The sequence below is a fragment of the Neophocaena asiaeorientalis genome, unplaced genomic scaffold, assembly GCF_003031525.2.
Source record: "Neophocaena asiaeorientalis asiaeorientalis breed wild unplaced genomic scaffold, Neophocaena_asiaeorientalis_V1.1 scaffold229, whole genome shotgun sequence".
NCBI classification, from domain to species: Eukaryota; Metazoa; Chordata; class Mammalia; order Artiodactyla; family Phocoenidae; genus Neophocaena; species Neophocaena asiaeorientalis.
The window spans coordinates 1,439,338-1,463,678 of NW_020174096.1; the positions used below are offsets into that span (position 1 = coordinate 1,439,338).

The 24,341-nt window shown below is 40.4% G+C and overlaps 2 protein-coding genes across 5 annotated transcripts in view; one reads left to right on the forward strand and one right to left on the reverse strand.

Annotated features, from left to right (window-relative positions):
• LMBRD2 (LMBR1 domain containing 2) overlaps nt 1-17,047 on the reverse strand; it is a 48,608-nt gene extending 31,561 nt beyond the window's left edge. Inside the window, exons 1-6 of one of the 3 annotated variants that reach the window (XM_024754628.1) lie at nt 16,977-17,047; nt 6,923-7,159; nt 6,568-6,665; nt 4,965-5,060; nt 1,930-2,097; nt 800-1,010 (exon numbers count right to left, since the gene is read on the reverse strand). In XM_024754628.1, the coding sequence (XP_024610396.1) occupies nt 800-1,010; nt 1,930-2,097; nt 4,965-5,060; nt 6,568-6,665; nt 6,923-7,096 (747 nt within the window). In that variant the 5' untranslated portion in view covers nt 7,097-7,159; nt 16,977-17,047. Of the gene's footprint in view, nt 1-799; nt 1,011-1,929; nt 2,098-4,964; nt 5,061-6,567; nt 6,666-6,922; nt 7,160-16,496; nt 16,614-16,976 lie in introns of those variants that run through there. The other 2 variants (XM_024754627.1, XM_024754629.1) reach the window with 2 other exon arrangements.
• A 335-nt stretch (nt 17,048-17,382) lies between these two features.
• The window catches only part of SKP2 (S-phase kinase associated protein 2), a 32,046-nt gene continuing 25,087 nt past the window's right edge, over nt 17,383-24,341 (forward strand). For both annotated transcript variants that reach the window (XM_024754667.1, XM_024754668.1), the window contains exons 1-2: nt 17,383-17,536; nt 18,045-18,316. In XM_024754667.1, coding sequence (XP_024610435.1) covers nt 17,493-17,536; nt 18,045-18,316 — 316 coding nt within the window. In that variant the 5' untranslated portion in view covers nt 17,383-17,492. The remainder of the gene's footprint in view (nt 17,537-18,044; nt 18,317-24,341) is intronic.

Genomic DNA, 24,341 nt, shown 5'->3' on the forward strand with positions numbered 1-24,341 from the left:
TGGGATTACTTTGGGTCAAATTTTCAGGAAGATGCGTCCTTTAATTTCTATTTTCACTTCTACTATGTCACGGTAACCATATAACTTATCATCTAATCTGGGAAACTTTTGAGTCTTAACTTTGAACTATTAAAAGTTAACCCAGGGGACTTACCTGGTGGTCCAGTGCTAAAGAATCCACCTTGCAATGCAGGGGACATGGGTTTGATCCCTGGTCAGGGAACTAAGATCCCACCTGCTGCGGGGCAACTAAGCCCGCGCACCACAACTACTGAGCTCGCGTGCCTCAACTAGAGCCCCCGTGCCGCAAATTACAGAGTCCACATGCCACAACTACAGAGCCCACGTGCCCTGGAGCCTGCACACCACAACAAGAGAGAGCAAACCCGCACATCACAACTAGAGAAGCCCGTGCACCACAACGAAGAGTCCACGCAGCACAACGAAAGATCCTTCATGCCTCAACGAAGATTCCGCGTGCTGCAACTAAGACCTGGCGTGGCCAAAAAATAAAATAAAATAAAAATAAAAGTCACCCCAAGACAACAAGCATAACACTGCACTGTTGAATATATTCTCCCTGCATCTCTGTCGGTTAGAAGATGGAGATGATATCTCATGAAGCTGAACTGCCAATAAGAAGTCATTCAAATGGATGAGACATCCTTAATAACTGTACATCACCAAATTTTTATTCTAAAGCCCATCAGTGTGCCAACAACAACAAAACCAACAGTATATCCAAAAGGAGATACACACAACTTGATGACTGTTGACTCCACGGTTTAAAGTTACTTACCTCCATGACATCTTCTAAAGTCTCTTCTGCATCTGCTTTCTCCGTCATCAATTTGGCTGCCTTAAAATAAGTTTTCATAAGTAGATAACCTCTTTTTGCTCCATTCCAGTATGAGCGAGGGATTTCTACCAAGCCATACCCCAACAACAACACCAGAAGGAAAAGACCCCATGTATTCGCAGCAGCTATCCCAATTGTCTGAAGCTGGTTCCTAAGGAAGAAAACATAAGCAGATAGCTGTGATAGATAAATTTTTGCAACAAAAATGTTAAGTGGAACTGGTGTTAAATGTTTTTTCAGAAAACTGCCCTACAAGATGGCTCCAATTTTATATGAAAAAATTCAACCTTCAAATCCTCAGCTACTCTTTTAGTAACAGCAGATAACGTGTTTTAATGAAAACACGTTCTGCAGTGTGACTGCAGAAATAGACTTTAACACAGGAAACACAGCTTCTATTATAGTTAAAATTAGAATCTAGGAAAATTCATGGCAAGAATTATCCTGAAGAAAATATATTTTTCATTAGGTGCTTTCTTATTTAATATTAACCAAGAGAAGCCTGAAAAAAATTTTAAGCCTGAAAAAATTTTAACTTGTTTTAAGGCAGATGCACGCAAACCTCAAGAATGCAACAGTAAGGATTATCATCGCCACTCCATTCCTAAACTTCTCAGCTCTGACTCTTCACGTATATTATAATAGACCACAAGTATAATACAGATTTCAATTTTATTGCAATGATAAATTCAAAGTTAAAGAGAAATATGCCCTCAAATTATCGTCAGAACAAAAGAAAAGTATTCACAAGTTCCAATGAGAAGGAAATCTAGGTATTTAGTCATACACAAAATTTGAAAGTCTATCAAAAAATCATGAGTTAATACTTTTAACATATAGCTCTTAGACAAAGCATCAGTCCCTTGTCCAATATGTATATTCAAAGATGTTATTCCATATTTTCCTTCTTAGTAATATATATTATTATGATATTCTTCTGGGGGAATCTATAAAACATATAATGGTAGGTTTCTCAAGGAAATGTTTGTTTACCTGCATATGAGATAAAAATTAATTTTCAAAAATGCAAATGTATACAGAAACAATGTTAAGAACATGGTTTTTCTTACCATTCTAAGTGCAAGTGTGGGTTTACAGCTACATAAATTAAAAACGCTCCAAAAATCAGCAAGTAGGTGCCATAATAGATTGCATTCTCAATCAGTGCAGTTTTGATCTTTCCAGTAATGGAAAACCCTCCTGATCTTGCATATGACTGCATAAAAGGTAACAGAATCCTGGATGATAAGAAAAAATATGATTAAAAAACACTTGACATGTCTGTATAATCTCAAAATACTGAAAATATGTGAATCTCAATTTTAATGTGCAGTTCTTTTCATGAATAAATATGATTTTGAGTAATAATTAATACTGAACCAAACTATAATAGATAGCTGAATATTTTCCTAGTATTAAATTTTGGGGAGAGCAAAGCACATTCCTGGGAGCAAAAGGAGGCCACGATGACCAAGAGAGTGTACAACAGTATGCGTGACTTAAAATGAATCTAAAAAAAGGCCTTCAATGCTTTTATGAATAATTTAGATTGCATCCAAAGAATAATGAGGAATCATTTTCTTTAACGGAAAGGAGACATGATCAAATTTTAGTTTTCTAAGGACTGATAAAGCTTCAACATGGAGAATGTACTTAAATGGAACAAAATTGGAACTATTTAGAGAGGGTAAGGGGTGGTGCTGTGCTGAGAAGCAGGAGAGAGTATACTGATGTTGAAGTAGCTAGGACACATCCCTAAGGAGGTGCACAGGAAGTAGCTTTTAGAGTCATCACCATATCAATGGTAGTGAAACAACATCAGTAGATGAAAGCTGGAAGGGTGAGTATATAGAATGAATGAGGGGCTTCCCTGGTGGTGCAGTGGTTAAGAATCCGCCCGCCAATGCAGGGGACACAGGTTCAAGCCCTGGTCTGGAAAGATCCCACATGCACAGAGCAACTAAGCCCATGTGCCAAAAAACTACTGAGCCTGCACTCTAGGGCCCATGAGCCACAACTACTGAAGCCCGCGCGCCTAGAGCCCATGCTCCACAGCAAGAGAAGCCACCACAATGAGAAGCCCGCGCACTGCAACGAAGAGTAGCCCCCGCTCGCTGCAACTAGAGAAAGCCCGTGCGCAGCAATGAAGACCCAACGCAGCCAAAAATAAAATAAATTTAAAATAAATAAATTTTAAAAAACAGAAACTGATTTAGAATGAATGATAAGGAAAGATATGAGACAGACCCCTGAGAAATATCAACTTTTAAAGGAAAGGCCGACAAACAGAAGGAGAGACCAGCAAAGGAAACTGAGAGAGCAGTCAAGAGTTACAGAAGAAAACTAAGGAGCATATGGAGCAGAAATCAGAAGAAAGTATTTGAAAGGGAGAGAGAAAACAATAGAATCAAATGCTGCCAAGAGGTCAAGTAAATTAAGAGCCTGTATGTGTGAGTGGAGAAAGGAGGGTAGAAAATATGGTTCAATGGGTTGCGGAAAGGGTAAGCAGTGAGCAAATGGAGACACTGATGCAGACAATTCAAGAAGTTTGGCTGGGTAGGATAAACTATGGTATACTCACAAAATGGAATGTTTTACAGATATGAAAAAGAAAAGAATACTGAGACATACAACATAGAAGAATCTTCCAAATATGTGCGCAAAAAGAGAGAGGCAAAAAAGTACATACTATATAACTCCATATTTATAAAGTTGAAAAGCAGGCAAAACTAATCTATGGTGATCAAAGTCAGAATCATGGTTACCTTTGGGGAGCATAATGACTGGGAGGGAAGTATGAGGGAAGCTTCGGGGGATATTGGTAATGTTCTATATCGTGATCTGGGTGCTGATTACATGGGTGAATTCACTTTGAAAAAAGTCAAACTAAACACAATCTGTGCAGTTTACTGTACTAATTCATACTCAAAAAAAGTCTCTTAAAAAATTCAGCTGTGATGAGATCATTGAGGGGGAAGATAGAAAACTGGAAAGGGTTCTGATTTGAGACAGTTTTGTTTTGTTTTTAAAGATGAGAGAATTGTACATGCTTGGTTGAAACTGGAAGCTAGAAGTAAAAGTAACGAGAGCTGAAGGGGATGGGTCCATACTTCAGGAAGAGGGACTCTTCCATTCTTGGAGGGAAAGAAAGAAAGGATGGGTAGGTAGGTAGGTTTGTTGGTGAGAAGCTGAAAAGAGCTGCCATCTGATGACTTCTTTTTTCACTGGGAGGCAGGAAGTAAAGTCATCTGCAATGAGAAAAGGCGATTGTTTCTAGGATGTGAGAGAGAGTCACAAAGGGAAGAGCTGAGGTTTGTAGTGATTGGAAAGATTTGTCGTGGAGAATGAAGAGCAAGCAGACGAGAGAAACAAAAGATGAAAGTCTGGCAATGTTGAGGGCCTAGTCAAGTTCAGTGAACATGCTACAGGGGCACTACACTCTGCTATGTGATTTTTCTCTTGCAATGTTCACCACCTCCAGTTTTAGAGCTTAGTTACCCGCATAATATCTAAAATGCTCAGTAGGCAGTGGAAAAAGTATGAGTCTGGAGCACAGCAGAAAGACAAAGCTATATCGGGTAGAAAGAAAGATCTGGAATGCATCACAGGTTAATGAAACCATGGCTATAATTAAAGTTGTTCAGGGAGAGTCAGATAACAAGATGACCAAAGATGGGACCCTAGGGAACACCAACCTTTAGGAAATGCGCCACAGAAATGGAGCCCATAAAGGAAATTCAGAAGGTTGGGCGAAGCACATAGAAAGAAAACCAGGGGATCATGATGACCTTAGCAAGAGAGCATTTTCACATAACAACGGGACTTGAAGCAAACTGAATTGAAGAATGTCCAGAGAGAAGGCAATTACTAAAAGGGAATGGTGACGAGGAGAATTTTTTGTTTCTGTTCTCTATTTCTTCTTTTTTTCTTTTCATTCCTTTTAAGATGTGAGAGACCCGAATGAGCAGAAAGAGACAGGATACAGATTTAAGGGGAAAAAAGTGACACTTGAATAAATTCTAAAATATGAAAGTTCACTGGAAAAATAATCACTTTTAAAAATTTAGCCAAAATATCAAAAATTTTATCCTTCACTACCACTTACCATGTTAAAAATTGTGATGTCCAATATACTACCCTCCAGAAAATTGGCATGATTCCATCAGGAATATAACTCCATGGCTTGAAACACGGATGTTGGCTATTTAATAACAATTTAAAGCCAATTAATCATAAATGATTACTTACATGAATTGCACAATTAATTTGTATGTGGCAAAGTTCACTTACATTCAGATTTTAAATTATTGATTCTAATTTGTAAAATTTCATAGAAAACTTAAAATTCAAAGCTGACTGTTGAAAAAACATACAAAAAGGGAATAAAACTGTTTTAAAGAGGAATGCATTTAAATTTTCAACTTTCAGTGTTTTTTTTAGTCATTGAGTAAAAAGAGGACAGAATGTTCTAATAGACTAATAAAGTGACAGTCTTTAAAAGCAAATGCATCATGAAATCAAATCTCTGATTTGGTTACCTTTAGGGTTGATGATTACCTTTAAGATACATACTCACCCCATTTGTGGGGCTGGTAATGGCAGGGAGGAGAGAAAGACGTTAGGTGATTAATTCCTAGAAACTGGAACCCTAACTCATCAGTCATATAGCATATCTCCTATGGAGATAGATGCCAGCATCTATACATAATTCTGTTTGAAGTTTCTGAATATATGTGTATCTGCCCATAGATTCTTCCAGTAATAGCCTGCCTAGACTGTAAGGCTATCCTTTAGTCCAAGGGCTTCCAACAATCCACAATGGTTCTTCAAAAGGGAATAACAACTACATTTAAAATTTACCCTTATCCAGCTTTGATTAAAAAAAAAATAAAATAAAAGCTGCATAAAGAAGCATGCAAACACCACTTAAAGCATTAGTAAAAGCTATAACCAATATTTGTTAGTTTTTTACTTGGAAGTTTGATATGAATTCAATATAACCTTTTGATAATTTGAACTTTATTCTCAATCTAAAACTATAATGATATCAAAGGATGTGCAATATGAAAGGAATATCCTACATACAGAATAATCTCCTCGCCCTTTATTACAACCTTGTAAATTAAGGCAAATGAGAAAATGCATGCCCCATTTTTTTTGGATCGGGGAGAGGCTGAGAGGAAAAACAGCTTTTGGAAGTTACTTTCTTAGTAAGGGACTGAAAAAAATCAGGTCTTCTCCAGGCTTCTCATTAGCGTCTACTGAAAGGCCTTGTTTACCAATAAATATCTAAAGTTTATTTAAGATTTAAACTTAAGGGGCTTCCCGGGTGGCGCAGCAGTTGAGAGTCCGCCTGCCAATGCAGGGGACACGGGTTCGTGCCCTGGTCCGGGAAGATCCCACATGCCGCGAAGCGACTGGGCCCGTGAGCCATGGCCGCTGAGCCTGTGCGTCCGGAGCCTGTGCTCCGCAACGGGAGAGGCCACAACAGTGAGAGGCCCGCGTACAGCAAAAAAAAAAAAAGATTTAAACTTAAATAAGACACAAGGTAATTAAAAGTCTATTAGCAAAGGATGAAGAAGGGAGGTGAATAGAGAACGAGGATAAACTTTTATAAATATAAAATCCAGATGGTAAAAACCGACAAGTTTTAAACAAATTGCCCCCTACAATATTAAAAAAAAAAAAAAAAAAAAAGAAGAAAGTACCTTGGAACCGGGGTAGCAGCTGCATACAGTCCTGTAATGTTGCTACTCTCAGTAGGGCTCGAGTTTGCAGCAGCATGTTTGCACCGGTTGTATATTGTCTAAAGCAATGAAGGTATGGTTTAAAAATGAAAACCAAAAAGTTACCAAGTACTTAAGGGATACTGAAGTGTATCAACCTATCTACCCAAAAGTACCTTCCTGGCTATGCTTTTTAGTAATCAAATTCATAGAGTAACTCTTAAGTTTAAAATATAAGTTAACTTTTACATGACTTGGTTGTCTTAAAAACATATCTCAAACATGCTGTATGACTACAACTGCCTTTTAAATTGTGAAAATCAGTTTCACCTCTTACCGTACTAACATCCAGAGGCAGTATGAAGACAATTAGAAAGCAGAGATACCAAGCTAGCAGTGTTCCAACAATAACAAGTCTATGTTGTTTCTTAAAGTCTCCATATCGATGAAGTAGGAATAATGCCAGAAAAAAGACAAAAACAATCTCGAGTCCCAAAGCTGCACCACTCATTATTCAATGTTTGCTCTGATTAACCAAAGTAATTCACATACAGGCTTGGATCATATCTGTAAACTAAAAAAAAAAAAAAAAAGTGTTAACATAGAAAATGACCATTTGGAAATCTCCTAATTATTTTTTTATTAATGTACTAATAGATTCTTTAGAAAACTGTCAGGCTTTACACTGGACTACAAGTAAGATGAAAAGGATAATTCCTACTCTCAAGTACTTAGCTTATTTTTTAAATCATATGTTGAAAATTTCACATAAATTGTATCTTCAGGAAAAAAAACTATTTTAGCAAAAACCACACTAGTTCCAAAAATACTACAAAGTAAGAATACTAGATATGAACAGTTTCAATACAGCATCACTTGAAGTTTCTTCCTTAATATTATAAGCCCTAACAGAATATTTTCTATTAAATACACTAGTGACTGGATTCTAGGAAATTAGATATTTCGTAAAATAAAGTTTTCTAAGTATCGATAGTCACTACTTAAATTTTCTAAAAGAGAGGGAGGGAGAGCCAGAAAGAGAGAGACAATTTGAAAGTAATGTTTCCTTTGTTTGAAACAGTATTTTTCTTTCTTTCGTCCTAATCTTGTCTAACTTTTGGGACCTGAAATTCTTATTCATTTACTGCTCCACAAAATAAACTCAATATACTCACCACTTTCCATCTATCTATACAAATCTTATTTTCTTTAAAGTTACTTCACCTATTTTATAGGCAGAAAAATTTATCAATGATTACTGAATAAAGTCATACATTTGAAAATATTTTTAATTATAAATGTTGATGATACAGATAACAGAAAATGGTTTATTTGATGTCTCTCTACTCTTATAAAATAATTTACCTTCACTAACTGAAGAAAATATATGTGCTTTTCACCTCTATAAAATCAATGTCAGGCATTTTTCTTTGTCTATGGATTTACTACAGTATCCCAAGGAATGAATCAACATCTTAACACAGAGAATCAAGATTATGATGCAACCCACCAAAATAAAATAAGGTAGAATCAATAAAATATGTCAAATTAACAAAGATCTCCAACCAAAACTAGTTATTAAAAGAATAAAGAAATTTGGGTACTTTAACAGTCTAAATTTAAATTTACATAAGAAATACTTCTATATGGAATATCACAAATAAAAATCACATTTAATAAACTACTTCATTATTTCTTTATATTATTGAAGTAGTTTCTTTCCATTCCTCTGTGGATTTCAACCAATATTTTCATTCTTAAATATCTAAAACTGAACCCCATTTGTCACTCTCTATCACCATATCCTGCTATATTTTTCTTCAAAGCACTTATCCACCTGATATAATGTATATTCTTTACTGTCTCCCTGAAAACACCCCCCAACACACACACACACACACACACACACAGACTCCATGAGAGCAGAGACTTGACTATTTTATTCAGTACTGTACCCCATGTCTCTAATAGTGTCTGGCATACAGTCAGTATTCAAAAAATATCTCTTGAATGAATAAGCCAATGAATAAAAAACATTACTGTATGCTTTAGTATATACACTATTTTTTATTACTGCTGACTTCAAAGTCAATGTAAAACTCTTGTTATTGTCCCCAAAACTAATTTTACAAATACTTATTACAACTCAAAAGGCTTAGAACTCTGCTCATTACTACTACTCAAAATTTCAAATATCATTTTCAAAGAAACAACTTGTACCATCACAAAACAGTGAGTTAAATCTTATTTTTAAGTCAAGAACAGGGCTTCCCTGGTGGCTCAGTGGTTGAGAGTCCGCCTGCTGATGCAGGGGACACGGGTTCGTGCCCCGGTGCGGGAAGATCCCACATGCCGCGGAGCGGCTGGGCCCGTGAGCCATGGACGCTGAGCCTGCGTGTCCGGAGCCTGTGCTCCGCAACGGGAGAGGCCACAACAGTCAGAGGCCCGTGTACCACAAAAAAAAAATAGATTAAGTCGTTAGGTGACAGCTCGATGTAGAATGTGCTGATGAAAACTGTTACCATCTTTAAGATACAGCTTTTTTAAGAAAAAAAATCACTCAATGTGAATTTAATATAATTATCATATGAAAATCCCTTTATGGTTGGACCTCGATATTTATTTTGCCTGAAATTGTCCAGTGCAAGGAGTATGACAACCATAGAAAAAAGAATGGATATCAGAGGTTAGCAAGGAAATGCTAAGGCATGGCAGAACCATTGATGGACTATTACTGAAGTATAAGAAAGGATATTTGTTAAGATTATTCAATAACATTAGAAAACTACCATAACATTAACTGAAAAACTAGATTCACAGATTTTTACATAACATGCATAAAAATAAGAATGAATGAACAACAATGAAATATGTGGAAACATCAATAATAATTATGTAATAAGATTATGGGTATAAGCAAACAACACAATCAGTTATAAAACAATCAGTTATAAATTTGCTGCTAGTTACTATCTTTTTTTACAATAGCTGTCAGTTTTTCAGTCTGATTCATAGTACTTTTAAATGTTATAGTGAATAAAAAGAATTATGGATCCTTTATTCTAGTATAAAGAAATGATTTGGTTACATCTCTTCCCATACTCAGTGTATTCGTCTCCTATTGCTGCTGTAAAGAATTACTGTAGGGCTTCCCTGGTGGTGCAGTGGTTGAGAGTCCGCCTGCCGATGCAGAGGACGCGGGTTCGTGCCCCGGTCCGGGAGGATCCCACATGCCGCGGAGCGGCTGGGCCCCTGAGCCATGGCCGCTGAGCCTGCGCGTCCATAGCCTGTGCTACTTAGTGTCTTCAAACAACACCCACGTGTCATAGTTTCTGAAGGTTAGATATTTCATACTTTCTGTGGGTCACATGTCTAGGCACAGTGTGGCTCAACTGAGTTCTCAATACTGAAATCAAGGTGTCAGCAGGGGCTCCTTTCTGGAGACTCTGGGGAAGAATCCATAGTTCCTTCAGGCTGTTGGTAAAATTCAGTTTGTTATGGTTATAGGACTGAGATCCTCATTTCCTTGCTGGCTGTCAGCTAGCATTTGCCCTTAGTTCTAGAGGCTTCTTTCTGGTCTTTGCATGCAGCCCTATATACCTCAGAGCCAGAAATGGCTTGTCAAATCCTCCGCATGCTTGAAACTGCTAACTTTCTCTTCTGCCCTTTGCTTGAAGAAAGCTCTGCTTTTAAGGGTTCATCTGATCTCACTGGGCCCACCTGGATAATCTAGTCATATTTACTGGTTCCACAGGGATTAAGGCATAGATATCCTTGGGGGTCTATTATTTTGTTCATCACACCATTTATTTCAGTTCAAACTGAACACTTGTTGCCTTGTTATGACACAAGGTTATGCCTAGGGGGTCCCATGAAACTAGAAATGAAAGTTGGGATTTCCCTAACGTGAGATGGGAAAATAATAGTTTTGAAGTACATATCTTTGACCTTGTACCTAATTTCAAATAAGGAATTTTTTTTTACGGTGCAGAATGATAGTAGTTTCCAAGGTTCCTTACGAATTCCTATAGCCTGTTTTAGTTGTTTCAACTGAATAATTTTCTGTTCAAAGCTAGGGGTGCTGTATTCTCCATCTGATTTAGTTATTTGTATATTAAATTCATAAAATAATTATCAATTAAAATCGAATAAAAATAAAGATTGGACAACTCAAGTTTGGTGTATTAAAAAAAAAACTCATTGCCAGGGTGGACAGCAATTTGGCACTAGGTATCGAAGAACTTAAAAAAGGTATATATCCTTGTGGCCCTAGCAACACTTCTTCAAATAACTTAGAGAAAAACCAAAATGGGAACAAAGATTTATCTACAATATTATTTTTCACAGCAGCATTATTTAAACATAAAAACATAGAAACAACTTAAATGTTTGTACTAAATAGTTCACCAAGTCTTAAAAATGTCCACCAGTCTCATTGTTGTCCATTACCTTTTTGACAAAAGCAGCCAAGGGTTTCATAAATCACTAATCCCGCCTACCTGGCCATGACCTATTGGAGCAGGGATCTGTGTCTGAGTCAAGGACCACCTAACAGAAAGACTCCATTACAGACAATGATTAAAGGGGCCCACCAGATTCCCCCAGCCCAGAAGAAAGGTGAGAACCAGAGGGACACTTTAGAGATGTAAAAAGGGGCATGGGTGGGATCTTAGGGAGTATACATAAGAAACGCACATATATGTATGGACAAATATACATCAAAATGCTAACAGTGGTGCCACAACATAGTAAAGAGATGACTTCTATTTTCTTTCTTGCTCTTTCTTTGTATGTGTGTGCTTTTAATTTCAAATGATAAGTGTATTTTTTTGTAATTTTAATACTATTTAAAAATCAGTGTTGTAATATGAAAGTAAAACACACAGCAACTAGACAATGAAAAATTTTGCTGTAGTGTTACCAAGTGCCCAGAATTACAACTATTTTAAAACACAAATGTTTTATTATATTACGGTAAACCTGGGTTCCAAATCCCAACTCTATTTAATAATTGTGTAATTGTATGCAATTTAAGCTGTTGAATGAGGATATATGATCACCTCACACAGGTTGCTATGAAGATCAAGTGAGTTATAAAAGTAAAACACCAACAGGAGTTCCAGAGTAGATCTTCAATAAATGCTAGTCGCTAATCTCCACCTCCTTCATACCGTGTGCTTCCAGAAGATAACTAGTTGCCTCAATGGTCTCAAAGTATAGCTTTACCCTAAATGGTCTTCCCCCCCAACCCCCAAAAAACCATGAATGGATGGATACCAAATGCTTTTTGTTTCTCATTCTCTGTGGTTACCGCAGCTTGGACCCACACTCATTCCTATAAAACAAAAAATGATGTTCATGTTCACAGAAATTGCTCCCCTTGCCTCACCTGACTAAGTGGGATTACCTCTCTAGGTCTGTAAGAGAGCCCAAACACCCCTTCCTCTGCCCTTTGTGTTCTGTCCATTGTGAAGAGATAGAACACATCTCAAAGTCATGTCAAGAAGGTACACTTGACACACCAACGTCATATAGAAAGACAATGCCATTCTTCTAGGCAAATGATCAAAATGGAGGTGAAGCAAAATGGATCATTTGCTGAACTTTAACGATGTGCAGCTATGCAAAAATATACTTGGGGGCAAAAGGGCAAATATTCCTTTGACCACAACAATGGTCCTTCTAATGATATTCGTTATCAAAATAATGTGTTTAGGCTAAAAGGCAAAAATAAAACAAGAAAATGCTAAAATTTGGAGGCAAATCCAAATTTAGTTCCATGTGATTAGAAATGAAAAAGAGGCATAAAGCTATCATAGGTGGGCATTAACACCACAGCAGCAAAAGTAGATTTTACTTAAAATCAAAATGCCAATTCATTCACTCATATTTTAGTACCTAATATGCAGGCACAGTCTACCTTTCAAAATATCAGTTCTGAAAGTTTTAAACATTTAAAATCCAATTCAGTCTTTTACCAATCATCAAGACATTATACAATACTACCTTCAAATGCCTTTCATGAGTTTGCTAATGTTACTGACTTGCAGTACTATTTCCTGAGTATTTTATGGTTGATGATAGTTTTTCAGGCTAAACACACTTTAAGTAGAAAATTTAGAGGTTAAGATCATTTTGGAATCTGAAACATCCCAAATATTTTCAAAAAAAAAAAAGGGGGGGGGTGGGGGAAGAAAAGAAAAAGACAGGAAGGAAAGATTGGTATCAATTGAACAAGAGAACAGGACAAAAATTTTGCCAAAACCTAAGATTCTGAACTGAATTAAAAATTTCCAACTAGAACCTAATGATTCATCAGACAGATTGTGTTAACTTAAATATGTATCTTTACTCAGACATGTGAATAAAAACTAGAAGACAACTCAAGATCCAAATAATGAAAAATCAAAAGAATCAGAACTAGATGTAAATAATGAAAGTCAACAATTCTTTACCACCAATCAAAATTTAAACCTTCCAAAGATAATCATTAATCCCATGTTTAACGATTTCAGGTATAAGGAGAATTCAGCTTAGGATACAGACAGAATACCACAAAAGAATGTAACTCCCACTCTAAAAATGCAAAAAAGGCATAATATCTTTTGAAGCCATCTTAAAAAATGAGCTGAGTTGGCAAACCAACCAGTTGAAGTGAATTCCACAGAGCAACAAGCCTTTTGAAGAAAGATGGACATATACAAACTGTTCCACCTTTGGCAAGGCATGAGAGAGGTAGCAACCAGTAAGTAGGCAAGAAGAAAACAACTGGAATTGTAATGGATCCTTAAAGATTTTAGGTAAAGAGATTATAAGACTTACTTTGGTAATCAGAAAATAATCTTTAGAATCCTTCCTAGTAACAAAATAGATTTTTAAAAAAACTAGTAGTTAGTATTTTGTGTGAGTTTACTAGATTCCAAGCATCGTGCTCGCGCTTAACATGCTGTATCGAATTACACTTCACAGCCCCGTAAGAAAGGTTAGTATCCTTGTTTAGTAGAGGAGAAAATGGCACAGAGAGGGTAAGAAGTGGGATTCAGAGGCATCCTGATTACAGAGCCAGGCTCACAATTAGGATACCAGAGTCTCTGCTCCAGTCCAGACGTACTTTCTCAATGCAATTTAGACTGTTTAAATCATTTCTTTTGCTCAGTTTTCATTTGTTCATTTCATTTCAATGAACAAAGTAGAAACGTTCTCCTATTAGTTATTTCTTTATATATATAAAGACAGTGCTAATAAAGTCATGTTTAATATAGAATTTAACTAAGTCTTTTTAACTTTGCAGTTTTAAGGCTGCCATAACTTAAGTATAATATATGACTCTAATCTACATGGGGAAAGTAAAAAAGAAAACAGAGCATATCAGAATTGGGAAAGAGCCCTTCTGTTCTTGCCCCAATCTGCCCATTATAGAGAGTATTAAACTGCAGAGAACTACTTTAAAAAGTAGATCTTTTAGATCTACTTTAAAATTAATTGAGGGGCTTCCCTGGTGGCGCAGTGGTTAAGAATCTGCCTGCCAATGCAGGGGACACGGGTTCGATCCCTGGTCCGGGGAGGTCTCACATGCCGCAGAGCAACTAAGCCCGTGTGCCACAACTACTGAGCCCACGCATCACAACTACTGAAGCCTGTGCACCTAGAGCTCATGCTCCGCAACAAGAGAAGCCACCGCAAGGAAAAGCCCACGCACCGCAACAAAGAGTAGCCCCCGCTCGCCGCAACTAGAGAAAGCCCGCGTGCAGCAACAAAGACCCAATGCAGCCAAAACTAACTAAATAAATTAAAAATAAATAAATAAAAATAAAATTAATTGAGGGAAAAGGAATCTTTTGAAACCTGATTAGCAGATAAAAACTTCTTGCTATGTAACTGTTCTTAGTCTTTTGTTCACCTAAGCTAAATAACATAAAAAAACACTAACAAACCTTAAGATTTACTTCATGCTATGATGGAACTAAGGAAAAAGCACATCACACTTCTATTTAAATAGAATCTCTTTTGTCACATTTGATTTTCAAAAAGAACAATAATATACTACTGAATATATATATACATATAAGCTATATACATAACTTATAGCTGAATGTAATTTCTAGTCCTTTTTGGCCTGTCCTATGCCCTAATATTGAATATGCTGTAACTAACTATGCTCTTGCCTCTTGTATGAGAAACATTTTCCCAATTTACAAACTCACTTTGTACTCTATCTGAAACTTCTAAAGAGTACTAGAAATTACTCACTCTAATGTCATTTGCAGACATAAAAAAAAATGTAATTGATTTGTCCTAGATACTGATCTACTAATTCTACTTCTAGAAATATGGTATACCTCTCTCACTAAAATGGGACATGGGGTGTGCTGAGTAGATTAAAAGAATAAAATTAATCAGGAAAACAAAATAATCCACATCAGTAGCAATCATAATGCAGTTCTTGAAAAGACCAAACAGCAACCTCTATGTAGCTGGTAATCTCAAGTCTTCAATGGACACAATTCCTTATATTAAAGTACCAATTCACCAAGTTAAACTTTTACTTACTATATTAAGATAACAGCCATTATTAGAAGGAATGCAGAAAAAAATTATTCCCATTTTAGTAAGCTAAAATATTTTTGCTGCCAGAGCAAACTGTTAGTGAAATATCTATTCTACAATTTGAAGATTTTGATTTTCCAAGTTGACAGGCTCTCTCTGAAGTCCTATAAAGGACCTTGTGCCCACTAATTCAGACATTCCAAGTATTCTGAAAACTAGAAATGTTCCCTAGCTCTCAGGCTAAATCCTAGTATGAGGATATTTCTTATCTTTAAATTTAGAATCATCCCATCCGTTAGAATTTCCTATCTATAAGATATCTATCTAAAGTGGCCTCTCCCAATTACTTTATACCTCAAAACTTTGTTTATTCTCAAATATTTTAAATATTTTTTCTTGTTTGTTCTTTTTCCTCCATTAGCTTATAAGCGCCCTCTGTCTTGTTCACTTTCCTGAAGGAGACTATAACTTTTTTATGTTAAAAGTATTTCCTCTGAGTTGCAATTTTAAGGGAAAAGGATGTAGATTTCAAGCGAAGGTAACTGCTTAAAGGTCACTTTATGTAAAACATCAGAACACTGCATTTAAAAATATTTTCCAGGTAACATTAGTTTAATGAATTGTGAACATTCAGCCTCGTATTCTTCACCTGGCTTCAATCAGACTCAATCTGTGAACAGATCCCTTCTTTACACCAATTTCACCTAGTTTCAGGAACAAACTAAAGGTTCATGAATGCTTTCCTCTGTCAAAGGGTGGTTATTTTTCAAGCTAAGCATCAAGCCTGAAACAAGCACATACCCAAACAAGGGAGGTTTAATTCCAGTGTAAATCGAAGCTTTTTTTTTTTTAAGAAATTTTTTAAAAACCCCCTCAATTAATTTTATAAAGTAGTGGTTATTTTTCAAGCTAAGCATCAAGTCTGAAACAAGCACGTACCCAAGCAAGGGAGGTTTAATTCCAGTGTAAATCGAAGCTTTTTTTTAAAAAAAAAAGAGATAAAAAGGCATGCTATACAGCATACTTAAGTAATATTCTAATATATTTATGACGCTGGGTTGCTTACTTCCGAACCATTTTTATTAGGGTTGGAAGCTATTCCCCTATCTCTCTTCCACTGCTTTCCCAGGGTCACAGTTACAGTACAGTTTGCATAATGCATTTCGCACGGTCATCCTACCCGGAGTGTGGCACTCTCTCTACTCCAACCAGCTCCAAACTCTTCTCCGCGGATAGAGGCTAAAAGCAGCGTGCTTTCAGGAGGCGAGGCAAACAGAAAGAAGCTGGTTGAGAGTGAGCAACCGAATGGCTTTGCTGGCGGCGCCTAGTGTTGCACTGAAAGCCCTTTGCAAACAATTACTCACCTTATTTGTTCTCATGTTAGCACGTATGAGCCTTCTCGAGGCTGCAAGGGGATGCTCAGCGTTGCCACTGCACACAGGAACCACCGTGATCTCCTGCTGCCCTAAAATTAAACCGCCGCCTCTCTTCTGAACCGCGTTTTCGTCTACAAAGCGCTTTCACACGCGTTATCCGATTTGACCCCGACTCCAAGCCTGTGAAATGAGCGTCGCTTGCCACAGTGCCTATTTTACAGATGAAGAAAGGATCCTGTCCACAGACCTAGTGCTAAGGGCCGCCCTCTCCCCGGTGGAGAACGCAGCTCCGGGCAGCGGGGAGAGCAGGTCTGACGCCCGCGGCCGCAACCTCTCACCTGGCCGGCGGCGCGGCCGGGGACGTGGGCCCCGCGGCGGCGGCCTCTCTGGGTCTCCGGGGTCCCTCTCTCTCCGCCCGCGCTCCGCCCCAGACCCCAAAGTGCCTCACGCTCTCCCCTTCAGGCTCACCGCCCGATCTCGCCAGACAGCGTCCAGAAAGACCGGGAAACCCCGTGTCCGCCACAGCCGTCCAGGGTCTGGGACCCACGCTCCCTGGCGACGGCGGTGGCGGTCACCTGAAGGCCTGCGGGTTCCGGGGAAAGGAAAACCCGACGCCAATCAAGCAGCTGACATTTCCCAGTCGGCCGGAGCACCGCCCGCTTCCGCTTCCCCGCCTACCCTGTGGGCCGTCCGGTCCCGTAGCCGCGGGGGGTTGTGGGTATCCTGAAGGCGGGCAAAGCTATAAGGAAACGAAGTAGTAGCGAGGCAGCCGCACTACCAGGCAGGGCAGAAACTACAATTCCCAGCAGGCAGCGGGGCAGCAGACGGCGGCCGCGGAGGAGAGCGGGCAGAAGAATTCTGCGCGCGCGGCGGGGATGGAACGTTGATAGAGTTCGCGGGTCTAGCTGCTGGGGGCAGGAGCCGCACGCAGTGCGCCGCCGCGCGCCAAAGCGGGAATCCGGGAGGCGGCTACCTCTGCAATTAATGCACGCATTTAAAACTCCCGAACCTGCGGACGCCATGCACAGGTAAACCGATTGCAAAAAGGGGCAGACATGAATGGACCGTCTTAATTCTTTTAGGCCGCGAATTTTGCTACTTGCTAATATTGTTAGTAATGCTGTAATGTGAATGGTTGCTTGGCCTCTTCTTTGGGAAAACGTGGATGGGTGGATGCTTTAGCGCGGTGATCAGCGTGCGATTTTATTTGGCTTCCCTTATTGGGCTTTCCGGCTGCTGTTTTCAATCACTGTATGATTGCCCTCCCTCTTTCCTTGTCTGTTCCTTCCACTTTAAGAAATTCTTGAGGCCTTCTGCATGATCGTAAATCGAAAAGACTTTTCGATGTGTTCGATTTGTTTGGTTATTTTCTCTTTTATTCTTGGGAACTCGCCGCCGGCGCGTAGAAATGCAATTTAGTTAGCTGCTGTGAAAGTTTTCTGCAATGCATAACTTGCAGCTTCCTTTAGGCCTACCTTGGAATTATTTACGGGTGTGTTTTTGAAAGGAACGTGGGGCTATTGTGCGTTTCTGCAGGAAACACCTCCAGGAGATTCCCGACCAGAGTAGCAACGTTACCACCAGCTTCACGTGGGGATGGGATTCTAGCAAGACTTCTGAACTGCTTTCAGGCATGGGGGTCTCCGCCCTGGAGAAGGAGGAGGTGGACAGTGAGAACATCCCCCAGGAACTGCTTTCAAACCTGGGCCACCCGCAGAGCCCCCCACGAAAACGGCTAAAGAGCAAAGGGAATGACAAGGACTTTGTGATTGTCCGCAGACCTAAGCTAAATCGAGAGAACTTTCCAGGTAAGGTATGAGGGTAAAACTATCAGTCCAGTAAGTGGTGGATTAAACTATTTTGTTGGTAAACCTTTGTTCAGGGGCCTTTAGGATGGGGCCCTTTTAAAATTGCTGAATTCTGAAGTTATTTTCCAAAGAAATGGGACAACTCATTGTCTCTGAAGTTTACAGAAATGTTGGTATGTGTATCTCTTAAGGGGCACGACCGACTTTTAACCCATGAAAAGACACTCCATACTCTTTCTTTAGGAGGGACTCTGCCTGGTCAAAGGCCAGCTCACTGCCACTGACAACTGGGAACAAAGCAATGATCCTCTAGGATTCTTTTTGTTTATATTCTGCTGCTCTGTAGCCCTGGTTGAGCTTTTTGCCGTAATCACTTCAGTTATTTGTCAAGGGGCTGCTAAAGTGAATGTTGAACTAAGGGGAGGAGACTTATCTTCCCAGGTCCATTCCCAAGTGAGATCTTCTGCATGCTCTGTCTTCATTACTAACCGTGTTATCTGTTCAGTTCCCCAACCCCCAAACCTGAAGGTTAGTCAGATTCCCACCATCCCCCAACATCCAACCAATCATTGAATCTTTCCCTCTTGTCTCCTAAATATTTCTCAGGCTCTCATCATCTCTTGCCTGGTTACTGGAATGGACTCATAATTCCAGCCTTAACCTCCCCAGATCCATCCCCCAGAGCTAGAGTGAACTGATTAAAATGTAGAACTCACCACATCATTCTGCTCTTAATAGTTCCCAGGCTTCTCAAGCAGGTGAATAAATGCCTCCCAGAGTGGATCAGAGCCCCGGGAGTACTCAAAGCCCATAAGGTAAACATAGTGCATTGACCTGGGGTTATCAGTTTTTCTTGCTGGCAAGCCATGTAAAACATTAATTCAGCAAATATTTGCTGAGCACGTTCTGTGTGCTAGGCATTGTTCTAGGTGCTGGGGATACAGCAGTGAGCAACACAAAGCATTTCTACCCTCATGGAGCTTCTGTTCTAGAGAGAGGATGCAGTAAACATAAGTCTGGTGTGTAGTATATGAGAATAAGTGCTATGGCTAAAAACAAAAATAGAACAAGCCAAGAGGGATTGGAGGTCCTGGGGCGGGAAGCTGGTTTGTAGGGTATTAAGGGAATGCCTCGCTTGGACAGTGAACTTTAAACAAAGGCTTAAAGGAGATGAAGGAATGTGCCATGCAAGTATCTTGGAGAAGAGAGCCCCAAGCAGAGGGAGCAGCTAGTGCAAAGACCCTGGGGCAGAAGAATGTTATGTTTGTTCAAGGAACAATAAGGAAGCCATATTCCCAGAGTGGATGAGCAAAGGGGAGAGTAGTGGGAGACGGGCTAGAGGTGCTATTGAGCAGAGTTGTGATGTGACCTTTTAAAAGGACACACTGATGTGTTGAGACTAAACTTTGGGGAGTTGAGGGTAAAAGCTTAGAGACTTGTCAAGAGGTGTGGGAGTAGTATAAGCAGCAGTCAGCTTCTGGATAGATCCTGACATTAGAGTGGACAGACTTAGGAGACTTTGAAATTGTCTGTAGAAGAGGTTATCATAGTCTAGACTGAAATTGGGTGGGTCATGATGGAGAAGAAGAGACAGAGTCGAGAAATAAAGATGAAGTCTAGCAGAGCCAAGGTAAACAAGTATATTCCTGAATTCCCCCATCTGGCTTTCTTTGAGGACGGTTGATGGGTTGGTTGGTTGCTCGCTTGCTTTTAAAAAAAAAAAAAAAATCTGTTTTTTTGGCTTTTGACCTTTTCTATATTTGGTGTTGGATTAATTAGAAAGGCAGTGAAGGATCATGGTGAAGTCAGGCACATCTGGCTTCGAATCCCAATTGTGCTGTTTACCAACCTTGGGAAGTTGTTTGAGCTATCTGTTCCTTAGTTTCTTTGTGAAATGGAATAGTAATACCCACTTCATGGGTTACTGTGAAGATTAGACGAAAGAGTATACATAGAGCCCTGCACATCACACTCAACAAGTAAATCCAGTTAATTTGGTGGACAAAATGACACCCAGTTGAGAGGCTACTTCACTTGTCTTTCGTCCTTAATCCTGTTCGCCTGACCCTGTTCACGTAGATCTTTTTGCTTCAAAATTGCATGTCACTGCTATTTTTAGTGTCTGGAATGCAGCACGAGCAATTTGGTGCTTGACTAACCAAATGTGGTGAAAGACGCTTCCTGCTAAGATGAGCAGCTTTTGATGACTTTAGTGCTGATAGCTTCTGACGTGGAGTGATCGCTGTGTGTCCTTCCACATTCACACACGGGTGGAAATACAAATGACATTTTTAAAGCAAGGCATTATGGAAACAAGGCAGAAGATCAAGGGATGGCTGCCATCTTCTAGGAAATTGCAAGTCAAGTTGAGGAGAAAAGAGAATACATAGGAAGAGAAGCTCACAGCGAAAGACGGCAGCTCACGCACTAGCAGCTGCTGAGTGGTTCAGGCAGCAGATGCTCTAGGAGGCCAGAGGGAGGGAGCCCCTTGTGCCAGAATGACCCAAAGCTTCCATGATGATGCCAACTGGACGTAGACACGCTTCCTCCTTCTACTCAGCAAAGCGGAGGCTCTGAGAAAAGAGACAAGGATCTGGAAATGGTCCAGTCACTGAGTCTAGACTGTTAAAATTGACTTCAAAAAAATATATTTATCTGAAGTAAGAGGAAAAAAATCGTGAGTTTTATGTTTGTTGTGACCTAAGAGAGAGGCAGGGAGGGAAACCAGTTCTATGCTGTGTCTGTGCTTGGAATTACGCACAGGAGAGATTGGTTAATTGGTGTGGAGGGGGAGGGTGAGAGCCAGGATGCAGGGTGAGGGACAGCTGGTGTAGAGGGTTCCCCCTGGGCCTCCAGTGGTGCTGGATCATCATGCAAGCGAGTTTTGTCTGCAGTTGTCGGGACAGGTGGCTAAGAGCGCTGCAGGATTCGGCTGGAACAGGCCACACCTGCTTTCCATTGCTATCTGATGACAGTGGCCCTGGGCTGTGTGAGTTGTTCTTGGTTCTTCACTCGGCAGTCTTTCTTTTCTGCCGGCCCCAAGCCAGGCTCACATCTGGTGACTAAATCCTCTTCATCTGTTTAGTTTGGGAGACGAAAACATTGTGGCCAACCCATACCAGGACAGGTCTGATTGACCTTTGGGGTGAGTGTGTAGAAGGAGTCGGGAGGAGGAAATGGCCCAGTGATGAGGTCAGTAATGGACAGAAAGAGAACAACTGCATCTTATTCATGGTTGTTAAATGCCTGTCCTGGTCCCCCGTCTTCTGCACCCCCCCATCTCTCCACCCCCGACCTCCCAAACGGGGCACAGCCATGGAAACGCTCTTGAACTGATTTGTTGATCAGCTCTCCCGTGGCTGTTAAACTGCTTCAGATTCCAAGCCCCACAGTGGTTTTCAGACTGGAGACTCCAAAGTTTAGAGCCTGCTGGTATCCCCAAGGGAACATGTTCAAAGTGCAAAATTCCAGAAATTCTGATCCCAGAAGTCCTGCCTTGAGCCTGGGAATCTGCTTTAAAATATCCCCAGGCAAACGTTTTTCCTCCCTTCTCTCCCTTTCTTTCCTTTTTGTTTTTTAATAACCAATAAGAAATATATTTTACATTGCAATGCTGGGTGTGTATCTGGAACCAAAATTTCACAAAACTAGATTTCTCCTTACTAAGGTATTTCCTATGCTCTTCCATTCCATTCTTTCAAAACAATGCTCATCAAAGAAATTGATTTCATGACTCACCAATGAATCTCAGCCCACAGCTCCCAAAACTCAGCTCTGAAAGAGCCTTTACAAGACCCTCCCAAGAACCTTTTCTTTGCCCTCTAGCTTCCTTTCATTCATTCAGCAAATGTTGATGGAGCATCGTTCTAGAGATTGGGGATCCAGCAGTGAACATAACGGACCAAAGATCCTGCTCTCCTAGAGCTTGTACCCTGTACCTAATTCTCCAAATCCCAATTTCCATAGTTTCTTAGTTACTCTTCCCACATCCCAGGGTTGAGCATAGAAATATGGGGTTGAGAGGCGTCATTGAGGACCCCAGTTTTAGTGTTTTCCTGTTTTGCTTTTTTCAGTTTTGTCTAGCCAGCCAAAAAATAAAAATAAAAAACCCAAAATACCAAGAGCTAGCATGGTCTAGTGTTTCTCTTAATGATTTGTAGGAAGAGGAAGGAAACCTCATCCCGGATGGCAGAATCTGTTTGTAGTTTCCCAGAAAGGAAGCATGAGTTGTTAGTACTTAAAACAAGCTAGCAAAAGCATGAACATGAGGTGAGCCTCCACCCTTAAAAAACAAACAAACAAACAAACAAAAACCCCGGAAAACAGTAGATGTGAATACCTGTACCTGCTTATCCTTCACGTATAATTGTTTATCTGTGCTTAAAGAGACGGGTGGCTTTAAGGATCAAAGACTGAGATGACTTTGGAGTTTGAATCTGCATATGAGTATAGGTGAAGAAATAAACATGTCGAGTAAGGTGTTACCTATACTGCAAAGCCCTAATGCATCGAAAACTCTTCAACAAGCACTGTTTCCAGAGGACTTCAAGAGGATGGAAGGTGATGAGGTTACAGAAGTGGACAGCTGGCTTTACACCGGAGGAATAAGTGGTGATACTGGTGGCTGAGGGTGGTGACTAACAAGTTTGTGACTCTGGCCAGTTTTCACCTTTCATGGCTCCGAAGTATGTTGAACTGCTTCCATGTCGTTGAAGACTAGAGTCCGTGGGGTTGATTCTTCTCCTTACTGTGCAGGTCTGGTGTGCAGCCTTGGAGGGTTTAGAAGAGGTGAGTGGAAGAAAGACTCGCTCTGGACTTTCTCATCCTCTCTGGGCAGACAGACCAGGCAGCAGTGTAGTCAGGAATCCAGGAAACAGATGGTCGATGTTTTGAGAATTAAATATGGGAAGTAAAATTAGATTAAGCATATCCCAAGCCTGGATACCAGCCGCGGGGGCAGCTACATGAAGACAGACTCTGCCTCTTCTGCTGGAACAGCACCCACTTTTAGGCTGTGAAACACCCCCTGCCCCACCTCCCGGCCTTCATCCCTACCAGGGGCCCTAGAATCAGCGTCAGTGTGGTCCTGTGATCGGCTCCATGGAGCCCTGGGTACTTGGCTGCTCGCCGAGGCTGTGCATTTTCTCGGCCATCGCGCCTTCCATCTGCTCGCTGACCCGCTGAGAGTTCTCGGCATCTTTGTCTGACTTCCCTCTCCTCTCTCCCCTCCCGCCCAAGCCCTGATAGATTCCTTTTTCTGTAGCAAGTCAGATTTAATTCTCACCTTGTAAAAAACTTGTAGAAAATTAAGTACTCAGAATAGGAGAGAGAATCTTAGGGTAGAAAGAGGGCAGGCTTTGGAGTCAGACCTGGGTTTGGATTCCCAGCCTGCCATTTGCTGGTTGTGTGACCTGTACCTTTAGTCACAGTTACATCTTCTCGTGAAGCCCCTCCCCCCCACCTCCAAGACTGACAGAGGACACTACCTGTGTCCCCGGGTTTCTGTCTTTAGCCTCATCCTCCCCAAACACCTACAGGGCCGTGCCATTCCTTTGCAGGTACTGTGCCCCATACCACCTGGCCAGCCGTCAGACGTCCTCCTCTGTGGCCCTGTGCCTTCACCTCAGGATGTGGGGTTTGGAAACAGACAGAAGAGACCCACGTTGGCCTCTTAGCTCTGCCACCTAATCGTTGATAGCACCTTAGTGAGGTTAATTAATAACCCCGCTAAGACAAGTTTCCTCATCTATAAAACGGGATACTACGACTTAGGACACGGACACATTAGAATCAGTGTGCATTAATAAATGTCTGAGACTTTTTAGGGCTCTCGGTAAATGGCAGTTTTAAGTGCCAGGTTATGTTTTTGTCTATTAGTTTGTCTCCCACTGAGGCCACCAGGCAGGGACTGTGCTTACACACCCGTGCATTAGTTAGTCACCCAGGAATGTATATCAAAGTGGAGCCTTAGGCCAGCCTTGTCATTTTACAAATGAGGAAACTGGTCCTAAGAGGCCGACAGTCT